This window comes from Vulpes lagopus, chromosome 5 (genome assembly GCF_018345385.1).
Source record: "Vulpes lagopus strain Blue_001 chromosome 5, ASM1834538v1, whole genome shotgun sequence".
Lineage (NCBI taxonomy): Eukaryota > Metazoa > Chordata > Mammalia > Carnivora > Canidae > Vulpes > Vulpes lagopus.
The window spans coordinates 58,664,141-58,677,806 of record NC_054828.1 but is presented as its reverse complement, the minus strand read 5'-3'; the positions used below and the strand labels follow the sequence as shown (position 1 = coordinate 58,677,806).

Here is a 13,666-nt window from a genome sequence, read left to right as displayed (position 1 = left end):
TTTAGGGCTCTAGTCTGTGGATGCAGAATACCAGTAGTTATGTGGTGTTTTTTTTTTGTTTTTTTTTAAGTAATTCTTTTTAAAGATTTTATTTGAGAGAGAGAGAACACACATGCACAAGCAGGGAGAGGGACAGAGGGACATACAAACTCCCCAATGAGCAGGGAGGCTGAGGTGGGCCTGGATCTCAGGATCCCAAGGTCATGACCTGAACTGAAGTCAGGTGCTCAACCAGACTGAGCCACCCAGGTGCCCCTACATGGTTTTTAATAAATTCATAACTTTATCCTCAATCAGCTAAGCTAACTGAACCAGACTAGTTTTTCTGTCTGAGGTTTTTATTTTTTATTTTTTATTTTTTTCATTTTCATTTTTATTTTTATTATTTTTTAAAGATTTATTTATTTATTCATGAGAGAGAGACAGAGAGAGAGAGAGAGAGAGAGAGGCAGAGACACACAGGCAGAGGGAGAAGCAGGCTCCATGCAGGGAGCCCGATGTGGGACTTGATCCCAGGTCTCCAGGATCAGGCCCTGGGCGGAAGGCAGGTACTAAACCACTGAGCCACCCAGGCTGCCCCTGTCTGAGGTTTTTAAACCTTTGTTTTCTTTTTTCTTTTTGTTTCTTCTTCCTAAATGATAACATTTTAGTCAGAGTACATGTAGAAGGCAGAACAATACAGTAGTTGAAAGCTTGGATTTTGGAGTAAGAATCCTGGGTTCACATCCTTACTCAACAGCTTCTAATATGTAATTCTGGGTAAATAAAACTTCTATAGTTTCTTTTTTTTTTTTTTTTTTTTTAATTTTTTTTTTTATTTATTTATGATAGTCACAGAGAGAGAGAGAGAGAGAGAGGCAGAGACACAGGCGGAGGGAGAAGCAGGCTCCATGCACCGGGAGTCTGATGTGGGATTCGATCCCGGGTCTCCAGGATCGCGCCCTGGGCCAAAGGCAGGCGCCAAACCGCTGCGCCACCCAGGGATCCCTCTATAGTTTCCTTGTTTAGAAACTCTTTAGTTTCTTCCTCTATAAATTGTGAACAATGATAGTAACCACCCACAAAGAGTTATAGAAAGTTAAATTGAGCAGTACATAAACTTTGCTAAGCCCTTAGCCTAGCATATTGTATTGCTTCATAGTAAATATTAAATTCATTAAATTATTTAATAGCAGAATTTTTATAGATACATTGCAGTACACGTAAGCAATTGTGTTCATAATTGGATTATTATTATTTTTCTATGAAGGAAGAAGTTTCCATTGAAGTTTTAAAGACATACATACAGGTAAACTTTAAGAATCCACAATTTGTTTTTGTTTGTTTTTTACCATTTTGGTGGAAACAGAAATCATAATGGTAATGTTTTAATGTTCAGTGGCAGGAAATTTATCAGAATCTGTAAGAGATCTTTTAATTATAAGTGTATTTTATTTGGAATTTAAAATCATTCTGTTCAGTAGCACAAATCCACATCTCTATGAATCTCTTGTAAATATGTTCAGAATTTTGAAGTAAATTTTTAAAACACTGCTGATTCCAGAACCTGTTTTTTATTGACAGATTTTAATCTTTTTCTGTTTTCTAGCTTTTAATAAATGAGAAGCACACAAATCTCATAGCATTTTATACCTGTCATTTGCCTCAAGACCTAGCTGTTGCCCAGTATGCATTATTTTTGGAAGGTGTTACAGAATTTGAGCAGCGCCACCAGTGCCTGGAGCTGGCTAAAGAAGCAGGTAAAAAATGGTTGAAAGTTTTTGTTGGACTTCACAGGCAAGTTATCATTTTGGCATTAGTAACAATCTTTCTAGTTTTAATTCCTTTTTCTCTTGGTAGAAAAAAATGAAAATTTTGATGAAATTCTGTTTTAGGAATAAAATAAACTGTAACTCATGTATAAAATATTCTCATTGTGGCATTTTCTTTCCTTTTTTTTTTTTTTTGGCATTTTCTTTTATAATGTCTTCCATACTTCACATGTTATATTTTTAAAGAATTATTATCCAAGTTTACCAAATCATTGTGACTATTTAGAGAATATTAGTGTGAACAATTAAGTCTTATTTTTGTCTCTTAAAAAATTTTTTTAGATTTGGATATCGCAGCTATAACCAAGACTGTAGTTGAGAATATCCGAAAGAAAGATAATGGTGAATTCAGTCATCATGATGTGGCCCCAGCCCTGGATACCAGCACTACTGAGGTAACATGAGGGACAGGGGAGATGTGTGCGTGACTCCCAATAATCTGTTTTGTGGCTCCTTGGTAAACTTCCACCATAACATACTCTGGCTCCTTTTTTTTTTTTTTTTTTTAAGAATTGTTGTCAGCCAACACTTTGTTTTTGTTTTTGTTTTTTTTCCAAAACCTTTTAAATTCTAAAAATTGGCAGCAGATTTAAGATCGTAATGTAAAAGGATTTAAATTACTTACAGTAGTATTGTGTTAAAGGAAGTTTCTTTAACAGAAAAAAGTGAGTGTTGGATTTTTGCTCATTGGATTTTTCTAGATACTTGATCAATCACTGACTCTTAAGTAGTTTATCCTATTTTCAGAAAGAACATTTTACTTATTTATTTTTTAGAGATTTATTTATTTGTGAGCAAAAGGGCAAGCACAAGCGGAGGGGAGGGGCAGGAGGAGAGGGAGAAGCAGACCCTCCACTGAGCAGGAAGCCCAATGCAGGGCTCGATCCCAGGACCCTGAGATCATGACCCGAGCCGAAAGCAGACACTCAACCACTGAGCCACCCAGACGCCCTGAGAGAAAAACATTTTAGAATAGCACTTAAGGAATCACCTGGTTAAGTTGGTGGGGCATAGAATATTTAATTCCAAATTCACACTCCAGTAGGTTTTTTCTGTAATTTAATAGAGAATTATTAAGTGTGAAAAGAACTTAAGGAACGATAGATTCTTTCATAATTTTTTTTATTCTTTCATAATTTTATATAACTTGAGAGAAAGTAATTTTTACTAGCAGTGCAGATGTAAGTTAATTCTACTAATTTGCAGAGTATATTAGAAAAAAGGAAATTGAGAAAAAAAAAGAAAATTGATATTTCTTTGAACAGGAGGACCGTTTAAAAATTGATGTAATTGACTGGTTGGTATTTGACCCAGCACAGAGGGCGGAAGCACTAAAACAAGGCAACGCGATAATGAGAAAATTCTTGGGTATGCTTTATTTTAATACTCTTTTTACAAGTTTTTGTTCAAATCTATATATTCTTAAATTTTCTTTTGTTTCGTTTGTTTTTCTAATCCTTCCAGTGGGGAGGGGAGGGCAGATGACAAAACAGCCATTCTTCTATATCAAACCTAGTATTATGAAACAAAATATTTAACAATGAAAATTCATTGTTTTAATCAGTTTTTCATATAGTCTCAAAGCTTTGGAAAATATAATTGCCTTAAGATATAAAAGTTGGTAAAAGCAACTGCATTAAATGAATCCTTTTGTGACTATCACACTGAAACAAGGAAGAGGCCTGGCCTTTAAGTAGAAAGATCACTCAGACCTTTAACCGAAGTACTTTGGGACTTTTTGGAAGTTTACAGGTGACTGTAAAAGTTGCAAACCAATTAATTTGACTCCTTTAGAAACTATCGTATAGCAATTCACATACATTGAAAAACTGTGTATCTTTTTCACAGCGTCAAAAAAGCATGAAGCTGCGAAAGAAGTGTTTGTGAAAATTCCTCAGGATTCTATAGCAGAAATCTATAATCAGTGGGAGGAACAAGGAATGGAAAGTCCACTTCCTGCTGAAGATGATAATGCGATCAGAGAACATTTGTGCATTAGAGCTTACTTGGTGAGATTATAAAGAAAATCAGAAATGTGTCTATCTTCATGATGATTTTTCTGATTCACTCTCAGACTTTGAACTGTTTTTCCAGAAGTAGTGACTGACTTACTATCTTATCTCCCTTGTGACTGTGGTACTGACTGATCCACAGAAGCATTGAAACCACAGTCTGGCCTTCATCAGCATAAGCTTCTAATTCATGCTAACCGACCTAGAATTTCTCACATGGTAGAGTGTGTGTGATATCTAAAGTTTTCTTAAGATTCTTTGAATGCTTGTGTCAACTTTTAATACTTCTTTTGGAGGGGGCAATAACAGAAAGACAAGATACTCTATAAATTTGTTATACCTAAAATCACAACATACTCATTTAAAATTCATTCAACAGATAATGAAGTCATTACATCAGGCGAGGTTCTAAGCTGCATCTGTGGATAGCAGTCTGTCCTTGCCCTCTAGAAGCTAACGGGCTAGTCAGGAAGACAGACAAGTAAACGTGTGTACATCATAGTGGTAACCGTCAAGATATGTATGACCAGAGGTGCCAGAAAACACAGTATATGTGTACCTTGCTGGTGTTTACCACTTGACAAAATATTTATTCACAATGATTTTTTAATGTGCAAAAAAGAGATACTGAACAGTTCTGTTTCTTAATGCTGCAAAATTATTTCTAAGAACTAATTTTAAAAACTGTATTGAACATAAGGGAAACTTGAGGGTGTTTCGTATTTTCTATTTTATTTTACATTTTAGGAAGCCAATGAAACCTTCAATGAGTGGTTTAAGCATATGAATTCAGCTCCACAGAAACCTACTTTGATACCTCAAGCAACCTTTACCGAGAAAGTGGCTCATGAACATAAAGAAAAGAAATATGAGGTAAGTTGAATATAGACAAGACCTATATATTGTATTTGAAAAATACAGGTCATATATTTATCTTTCAGATTTTTAAAAAAGTTTTTGATTCCAGTATGTTGACATACACTGTTATATTAGTTGCAGGTGTACAACATAGTGATTCCACATTTCACACAACACCCAGTACTCATCATAAGTGCATTCCTTTTTTTTTTTTTTTATTAAAGATTTTATTTATTTATTCATGAGAGGCACAGAGAGAGAGAGAGAGAGAGAGGCAGAGACACAGGCAGAGGGAGAAGCAGGCTCCATGCAGGGAGCCCGATGTGGGACTCGATCCCGGGACTCCAGGATCACGCCCTGAGCCAAAGGCAAATGCTTAACCACTGAGTCACCCAGGGATCCCCCCCCCCTTTTTTTAAAGATTTTATTTATTCATGAGAGACACACAGAGAGAGAGAGATTGGCAGAGACACAGGGAGAGGGAGAAGCAGGCTCCACGCAGGGAGCCCGACATGGGACTCAATCCTGGGTCTTCAGGATCACACCCCTGGCTGAAGGTGGTGCTAAACCGCTGGGCCACCCGGGCTGCCCAAGGATTTTTTTTTTTTTTTTAAGATTTTATTTTATTTGAGAGAGTGAGCAAGAGAATGAGTGTGAGCGGTGGGTGGAAGGAGAGAATCTCAAGCAGATTCCCCTCAGTGCAGAGCCCATCGCTTTGCAGGGCTGCATCCTAACGACCCATGAGAACATGACCTGAGCCGAAACCAAGAGTTGCATGCTTGCCTGACTGAGCCATCCAGATGCTCCTCTCTTCTAGGATTTTTATGGTTACATTTAGGTCTTTAGTCCATTTTATATTTTAAGATTTTATTTATTTATTCATGAGAGACAGAGAGAGAGACAGAGACACAGGCAGAGGGAGAAGCAGGCTCCGTGCAGGAAGCCTGATGTGGGACTCGATCCCGGGAATCTGGGATCATGCCCCCAGCCAAAGGCAGGCACTCAACTGCTGAGCCACTTGGGTGTCCCTCTATTTTTTTTTTTTTTTTTATGATAGTCACACAGAGAGAGAGAGAGAGGCAGAGACACAGGCAGAGGGAGAAGCAGGCTCCATGCACCAGGAGCCCGACGTGGGATTCGATCCCGGGTCTCCAGGATCACGCCCTGGTCCAAAGGCAGGCGCCAAACCACTGCGCCACCCGGGGATCCCGGGTGTCCCTCTTTAATCCACTTTGAATGTTTGGTGTAAGAAAGTGGTCCAGTTACGTTCTTTTGCATGTGGTTGTCCTGTTTTCCCAACACTGTTTTCTTAAAGAAACTGTCTTTTTCCCATTGGATGTTCTTTCCAGCTTTGTTGAAGATTAATTGACCATATAACTGTGGGTTAACCGGTTCATATATTTAAAAATATAATTACTTCAGCAGTTATAGTCTTACTATAACAGGTGATCTTTCTGTTAATGTTTTTTGAAAAAAAGCCATCTATTTAGTTACTTTTCTGCAGGTTATTAACCAGACATGAAAAATACCTTCAGGTTACATTAATGTTCATTTACGAAGTAAACATTTAAGTGTTTCATTTAACTGCAATCTGTTGATACTTATTTTTGTATTTGACTAAAATCAACTCCATTTTTTTTTTTAAGTTTTATTTGTTTAAATAATTTCTACATCCCTGTGGGGTTTGAACTCACAACCCTGAGATCAAGAGTTGCATGCTCCTCCAACAAGTCAGCTCTTTAGAATGATGTTCCATGTAAATATTCCTTCACAGCATTTAGGTCCAGCATTTTAAAAAATTACATATTTTATGTAATAAAAATGTACAGGATACTAAAATGTACTTTTACACATACATTATTTATTGGTTTTAGTCTGTTAATATGTCTGCCTTTTTTGTTTTACAGATGGATTATGTTATTTGGAAAGGGCATTTGGATGCCCTAACTGCCGATGTGAAGGAGAAAATGTACAATGTCTTGTTGTTTGTTGATGGAGGCTGGATGGTGGATGTTAGAGAGGTAAGCTCTGTACATTGTGTACAGCTAAAAAAAATCTTTTTTCAAAGGTTCTTTCTGTGAATAGGGCCATCTATGGATGGATATATATACACACACATATATACACATACGTGTGTGTATAGATATGTATGTATATATAAAACCTTTGTACTTTAAACATCTCATAATTTAAAGTTACCTTTTTTTCAACAACAAAAAGAAGCAGCCTTGGGCTTTTATTTAGGAAGAATTGGAAAGCGTTTGGATGTATCCCCTTTATTTAACAAATAATAACAATGATTATTATACTATCTTGAACAAATACAACACATTGAGCCAACGGTCCTTTGGATCCTCATAAAGTGAAATCCTCATAAGAAAGATTCTCAGTACGTGCTCTGAGTTTGAATTTCAGAAACTCTAATTCAGGTTCTTAGGAATTTCCTTTATAAAAAGTAGTTTTGCCCCAACCCTGCTTAGGAACCAAGAACAAAGGGCTATCTCAACTGATGATTTTTATATAGCGTTTCAGATATGTTTGTCCCTGGGGACCAATCATAACTTAAACTTAGATTGAAAATACTAACTAGAGAATAGAAATCTTGGACTCTTGAATAAACTGTTTTTTCAGATTTAAGATGTTCATTCAGGATACTAAAATGTAATTTTTTAAAATGCTGGACCTAAAAATTTAATTATATGTGTATTTAACTCAATTTAAGGATACAAAGATCAGTCTAGTAGCTGTGATCTCAGCTCTGAGCTATCCACTTAAATGACCTGGAAGGCTTTTAAAAAATACTGGGCTCCACTCTCAGAGATTCTGTCCTAATTGATCTGAGGTAGAGCTGGGTTGTGTTGTTTTGTTTTATTGTAGTCTGCTGGAGAGCTTAAATATGTATCCTGGGTTGAGATGAATAGAAAAAGTACTAGATGCCATTAAGAAAAGCACAGGTTAGTATTTTGTGATTTCAGGGAAAGAAGAGGTTGCTTTTATGTGAAAGAGGTCTAGACCGGATGTTTGGAAGGTGTAGCATTTGATTTCTGAAGAATGGGGTAGAAGCTGGATGAGCTGAGGGGAAAGGAAGGATAGTGCGGGTAACTGTCGTGTGAGCAGAAGATGCTGGGGCCTGATCCTCAGATGTAACAGAAACCAGCTTTGCCCCTGCAGACCTCATGATCTGTCCAGGGGAACTGGAAGCGCTGGATTCTTGGAGATACAAGTTGCAGTAGTATTTTGAGTAGAGAAAACCGTAGGAGCATTCTTGGTATCTTCTGCTGTTCTTCATATGCTGATATATTCACTATTGTTATTTTTAAGATGCTACATTTTTCTAGCTCTTCCAGCTTCCCTTTCTGAACAGAAGCAAAAAACAATAGGGAATAAAACTAGACTAGATTTGAACCCCTATTTACTACTATTCCTGATACAGTAATTGCCTTGCAATTCTTCATAAAGTTCATAATAGAACACTGTTGAATTCATAGTTTTGAACATTCAGCAGGTTGCTTGAGCTAGATTTTTCTTTTCTGATCCTTGCTGGTGTTCATGAAGATAACATTTTAGTGCTGCACAGTGCTACTTTTAAGTATCATTTACATTTTGAAAAGACGTGAGTGCCTTATTTATACATAAATCTCTGTTCTAATCATTAACCTTAGTAGGTTAGATAATGAAAACCACAAAATAGTCTGGAGAATTGTAAAAATAGAGTTGGAATGGAAGGTAGTGAATGATACCATTGTGTTTTATCAAATATTTAAAAATCAATACTCAGACTCCGTCACTTCAAATCTAATCCAGAAGAGATTTCTTGAACAATCAAATGATAAATAATGATATTTTGAGTCCCCTCCCTTGAGTTTACCTAATACTCTTAGATATTCAATAAAGTAGGGAATTACTCGAGGTTCCTGCTGGCACATGTAGCACTTGTATAAGAATTGGAGAATGGTGCCCCTTCTCTTACAGAGATCAGTTCTGTGCCGAGTGCCCATGACGTGTAGAGCGGAGCACAGGCTGGACCCCAGTGCCTCTCGCTCGCCAGGCCAGCCCCCTTGGGGCAAGGCTCGGCTGCACAAAATAGCCCTGGCACCACACGCTGTCTCTTGTAGCCACAGCTGGGGCTTTTACAGATTAGTACCGCAGTCCCATTTGTGTTAGAGGCTGGCGGCACACAGGGCTGGCAGGGGCTTGGAGCAGCCAGCTTGTCTTTACCTGCCTTTCGCCACCTCGGCTTCCACCACGCTCTAGTTGAAGCCTCGTCTTCCCCGTCTTCCTTATACAGCTTCTGCATCTAGATCAGCTAGTAATCCTTTTAAATTGGACTAGATGTTCTTCAACATGGAACCTTCGGATGACTCCTCATTACACTTTGAATATAATTCAGAGTTCTTTTCTTGACATACAAGATGGCACATACGCTGGACCTTGTCTGCCCCGTCCCCCCATCTTGTATCCTATTTCCCCCTCCCCACTGCACTTTAGCCTCTGGGCCTCTTTCCCCAAGATAGCTGTATGGATGGCTCAGTGTCGTCTCTCTTTAGAGACCCTCCCCCTCCTCCAACCACCCTGTATCACTTTCTCATTTCCCCCCATTGGGTTTCCTCCTGGCAGTTACATAGAATGTATAATGTGTATTTATTTGCTCCATTAGGATGTAGACTTCATGAAGGCAGCAACATTCTTTCCTTCACCTCTCTGACTTTGGTACTTAAGTTAATGCCTGGAACATAGGAGGCTTTCAGAAAATATTTGGTACATTTAGTGAATTACAGAGGTGAGTGCGCTGTCTTCATATTATGGATACCTATAATGTCAGTGCAGCTCAACTCCTGCCGTCAGCACATACCAGGCCTTAATGGGAAGGATGTTTTAATTTTATATATCTACAGGATTTTTCAGAGCTTCTATTCATTCTGATGACAAAAACAGCTTAGCTTGTGAAGAGCTATTTACTTCCTCTTTGCGGCAAATTGCCGGGCCCATGAGGCACGGTTCAGGATGCGTCTGGTATAGGAATCCATTTTAGTTATCAGAAGAGGTTACCCGTGACACCCCCTTTATATTTGGCAGCAACAGGACCAAGAAGAAGCAGGTGCCAGAATGCATCCATGAGATGAGATGCCTGTACTAGCCCTGTGGCTACTTTCAGGTGACGGCCCCAGGAGCCCGGGGCGCTTTGCCCCTTTAGCACGTGGCGGGGGGCGGGGGGGGGGCGGGGGGGGCGGCGGCGGAGGGTAAAGACTGCAGTGGAGCACAGATGAGTGACGCAGAAGGAAGCAGTTCTCATTCTTAACAGGCTCCGGGGAAACAACTAATTTGAATTATGAATAAGCCCTTCGGTTTTAAATCCACCTCTAAAGGTAGTGAGTGCCTATTTGAGAAAAGAAATGAAAGTGCTTTCCCTTTTAAGGTTAAGAAAACACAAGGCATGCGTTTTAATATTTACATCTCAAAACAAGACTAAATGATTGATAGTACTATTTCCCTACGTGTGGAAGCCCGACTTAGGTCAGCCTAATTAATTAGTGCAGTCACTTGCTGGTGGAGAATTACCACGTTACATTTGGCTGCTTCACGCCTCCACGTGCATCTGCCTTTGAAAAATGCTTTAGCCACCTAATATTGTAGACTGTCACATGAAGATACTTTCACTGATTAATATAAATTGTCATAACAAAAAAAACTTCTAAACTTACAAGGTACTGCTTTACAAAAAACTAATTAGATATTTTATTAGGCTTTTCTAAAGACCAGATATTTAGCTTGTCTTGTTTTCTGTTTTGTCGTATGCTATGAAATCTCTGAGTTTACTCCCTATTTTTAAGATTATTTCATAAATTCTAAGGTTAGGTCCTTTTTTTTATTATTTTAATGATTTTAATTTTCACATCTGTTGCAAGAAAATATATCAGGTACGTTCCTGTACTCTTAGTGCCCATGTAAGTTTTTATTTTTATTTTTTTTTCTTTAAAGATTTTATTTATTTATTCATGAGAGACACACAGAGAGAGGCAGAGACACAGGCAGAGGGAGAAACAGGCTCCATGCAGGGAGCCCGATGTGGGACTCGATCCCAGGCCTCCAGGATCATGCCCTGGGCCGAAGGTGGCGCTAAACCGCTGAGCCACCCAGGGATCCCCCCCATGTAAGTTTTTAGAGAGGCCCATATGTATATACTTAGAAAGGCTAATTGTTTTCTCCACATTAAGTTTTTCTCATATATCTGTTAGTTCTGTCTCATTAATTATATTATTCAAATCTATAGGTTCTTTTAGCTTTTCTATCTTTGAAAATTTCTACAAACGAATGGTAAATTCACATTGCTTAAAAACAAAGTTTGCAGTGATTGTTTCTCCGTGTGCCTCTCCCCCCCGTCCCAACCCTTCTCCCCAGCAGCAATCAGCACCATCAGTTTGCTGTGCCCTCTCAGATGTATTTCTGTCTGTACACATCCAGGGGAACAGTGCTGCTTTTCTGTTCCCAGTTCTGTTCCAGTGGTATTTAGTCTCTAATTCTTTGTGCTTTAAGCATGTTTTTATTCAGGACATAAATAAGTATTAGAAATACAAGTTCAGAGCATTTTGTTTTCATTGTCAGACCTGGTACTCCTCTGTGGTATATTTTGTTTACCTTCATGCTGTTCTACAAGAAATCCATGACTCTAGCTATCATGATTAAAATCCTACCTTGTTTTATTTTTAATGGACATCATAAGCTTTAGAGAAACCTCATTAGCTTCTACCTGTTGCATTTTGGTTTTGATTCAGTACTTGATTTTTTTTTTTATAACAGTAGTTATAGTGACAACTTGATGTCTGACTCTAGGATGCTGAAGAAGACCATGAAAGGACACATCAGATGGTTTCATTGAGAAAGCTTTGTCTGCCAATGTTGTGTTTTCTGCTTCATACTATACTGCACAGTACCGGTCAGTATCAGGAATGCTTGCAGTTAGCAGATATGGTATCCTCTGAGCGCCACAAACTGTATTTGGTAAGTTCTAGAGCATTTGCCGTTTTAAATTTTAGTGATTTGATAAGCTCTGTGATAATATTTGATTTTGTGAGATGTGTTTACATTTTTTAGGTGTTCTTAGATTTTCTCAAAGCAACGGTCCATTTCTAATGTTTGCTCTCTTTTTTTGAAAATGTGTACATATTTGTAAACACTTAGAAGTAAATAGACTGGCTCAGAGAAATAGCTTTGAAGTTCTTTTGACCATGCTAATAACATTCTGGCCTTCGGCTACATAAATCTTAGATCTCTTCTTATATTAAGCTAATCAGGTTAAGTGACTCTAAATTTTATTCTCTCTTGTTCTAATTCTTAACTTTTTTTTTTTTCTTTTCTTAAAATCAGGTATTTTCTAAGGAAGAACTAAGGAAATTGTTGCAGAAGTTAAGGGATTCCTCTCTAATGCTCCTAGACCAGGGACTTGATCCATTAGGATATGAAATTCAGTCATAATCCATCCACTCTGCAATCTCACTAATTTCTATGATAAATGGAGTTTCTTGTAAAATATACATATTTGTAACTACTGGGTTTTTTCTTTTGCACTGTCATGGGGAAAATAAAAATTTAGACATTTGAATTTTGTATTTTTCAGAATATTATGGTGATACTTAGAAATTTTAATGTATTATATCAGTATTTCCCTGTTTATTAATAAAATTGTGTTAAAAATATAATTTTTTTGTTCTGGTAAGTCCCAGGATTGTCTCTTATGTAATAAGAAATTAGATTTCCTGTTACTGTACTTTTCTCCTGTGATCCTAAGTACTCTGATATCTTAAAATTATAAAGATGGAAAGTAGATTGATTTCTAAGCCAGGTAGGTAATTTCTTATAAAATTTAGTATTTTAAAAAAAATACTATAAAATGGAGCAAGATTTTTGTCTAATATTATGTTACTGTTTTATTTTGAAAACATTTGTCTTTTATTAACTCTCATTCAGCAAACTGGCTACTAAAATAAGTTGGATCTTGTGCAGACTTAGTGTCTGATACACAGTAAGCACGGAATAAATTGGGAAATATAAAATGAGTGGAATCTAGTTCAGCTCTTTTAGTAGGGGAAATACAAGAAATACATTTTTTTTAATGCTGTTAAAAAATGCAAGTAATTTGTGCAAGAAGAAACTATTTCCAGGTAAGAGGTCTCTGAGGAAGTAGCAGTAGAGCTGCTGTTTGAGTAGTGCACTGAATTCGCAAGGGCAAAGATAAAGCACAAGAAGAGTGAGGCACCGCATATTGGGAAATCAGTATGAGCAAGGCCCAGAAATGGAAATGCATGTTAATGAATCAGTAAGAATTTTTCTTTCTTTCTTTCCTTCCTTTCCTTCTTTTTTTAAGATTTATTTATTAATGAGAGACGGAGATAGAGAGAGGCAGAGACACAGGCAGAGGGAGAAGCAGGCTCCATGCAGGGAGTCTGACACAGGACTCGATCCAGGATCTCCAGAATACGCCCTGGGCTGAAGGCGGCGCCAAACCGCTGAGCCACCCGGGCTGCCCTTTTCTTTTCTTTCCTTTTTTTTAGAGACCAAGAGATAACATGCAAGAATGCGGGGGTTGGGGTGAGGATGAGAGAGACAGAGAATCTTTTTTTTTTTTTTTTTTTTTGAGACCGAGAATCTTAAGCAGACTCCATGCCTAGTGAGGAGCTCAACACACCCTGAAATCATGACCTGAGCTGAAAATAAGAGTTGGACGCTTAACTGTCTGAGCCACCCAGGCACCCCATACCTGAGCAACTGATATATATTGCTGGGGGAATATAAAATGGTACCATTTTGGGGAAAAGTTCTGATTTTCTTAAATCAATCCTTTTATTTTTTTTATTTTTAAATTTTTATTTATTTATGAGAGATGGGGGCGGGGCACAGAGACACAGGCAGAGGGAGAAGCAGGCTCCATACCGGGAGCCCGACATGGGACTTCATCCTGGGTTCCCAGAATCAGGTTCTGGGCTAAAG

At 37.9% G+C, this 13,666-nt stretch overlaps 1 protein-coding gene across 4 annotated transcripts in view; it reads left to right on the top strand.

The window, feature by feature from the left end:
• The window catches only part of NUP107 (nucleoporin 107), a 49,199-nt gene extending 36,464 nt beyond the window's left edge, over positions 1 to 12,735 (top strand). For all 4 annotated transcript variants that reach the window (XM_041757505.1, XM_041757504.1, XM_041757506.1 and 1 more), the window contains 9 exons: positions 1,250 to 1,288; positions 1,589 to 1,739; positions 2,094 to 2,206; positions 3,077 to 3,179; positions 3,660 to 3,820; positions 4,571 to 4,696; positions 6,589 to 6,702; positions 11,513 to 11,680; positions 12,047 to 12,735. In XM_041757505.1, coding sequence (XP_041613439.1) covers positions 1,250 to 1,288; positions 1,589 to 1,739; positions 2,094 to 2,206; positions 3,077 to 3,179; positions 3,660 to 3,820; positions 4,571 to 4,696; positions 6,589 to 6,702; positions 11,513 to 11,680; positions 12,047 to 12,154 — 1,083 coding nt within the window. In that variant the 3' untranslated portion in view covers positions 12,155 to 12,735. The remainder of the gene's footprint in view (positions 1 to 1,249; positions 1,289 to 1,588; positions 1,740 to 2,093; positions 2,207 to 3,076; positions 3,180 to 3,659; positions 3,821 to 4,570; positions 4,697 to 6,588; positions 6,703 to 11,512; positions 11,681 to 12,046) is intronic.
• Positions 12,736 to 13,666: the final 931 nt, after the last annotated feature.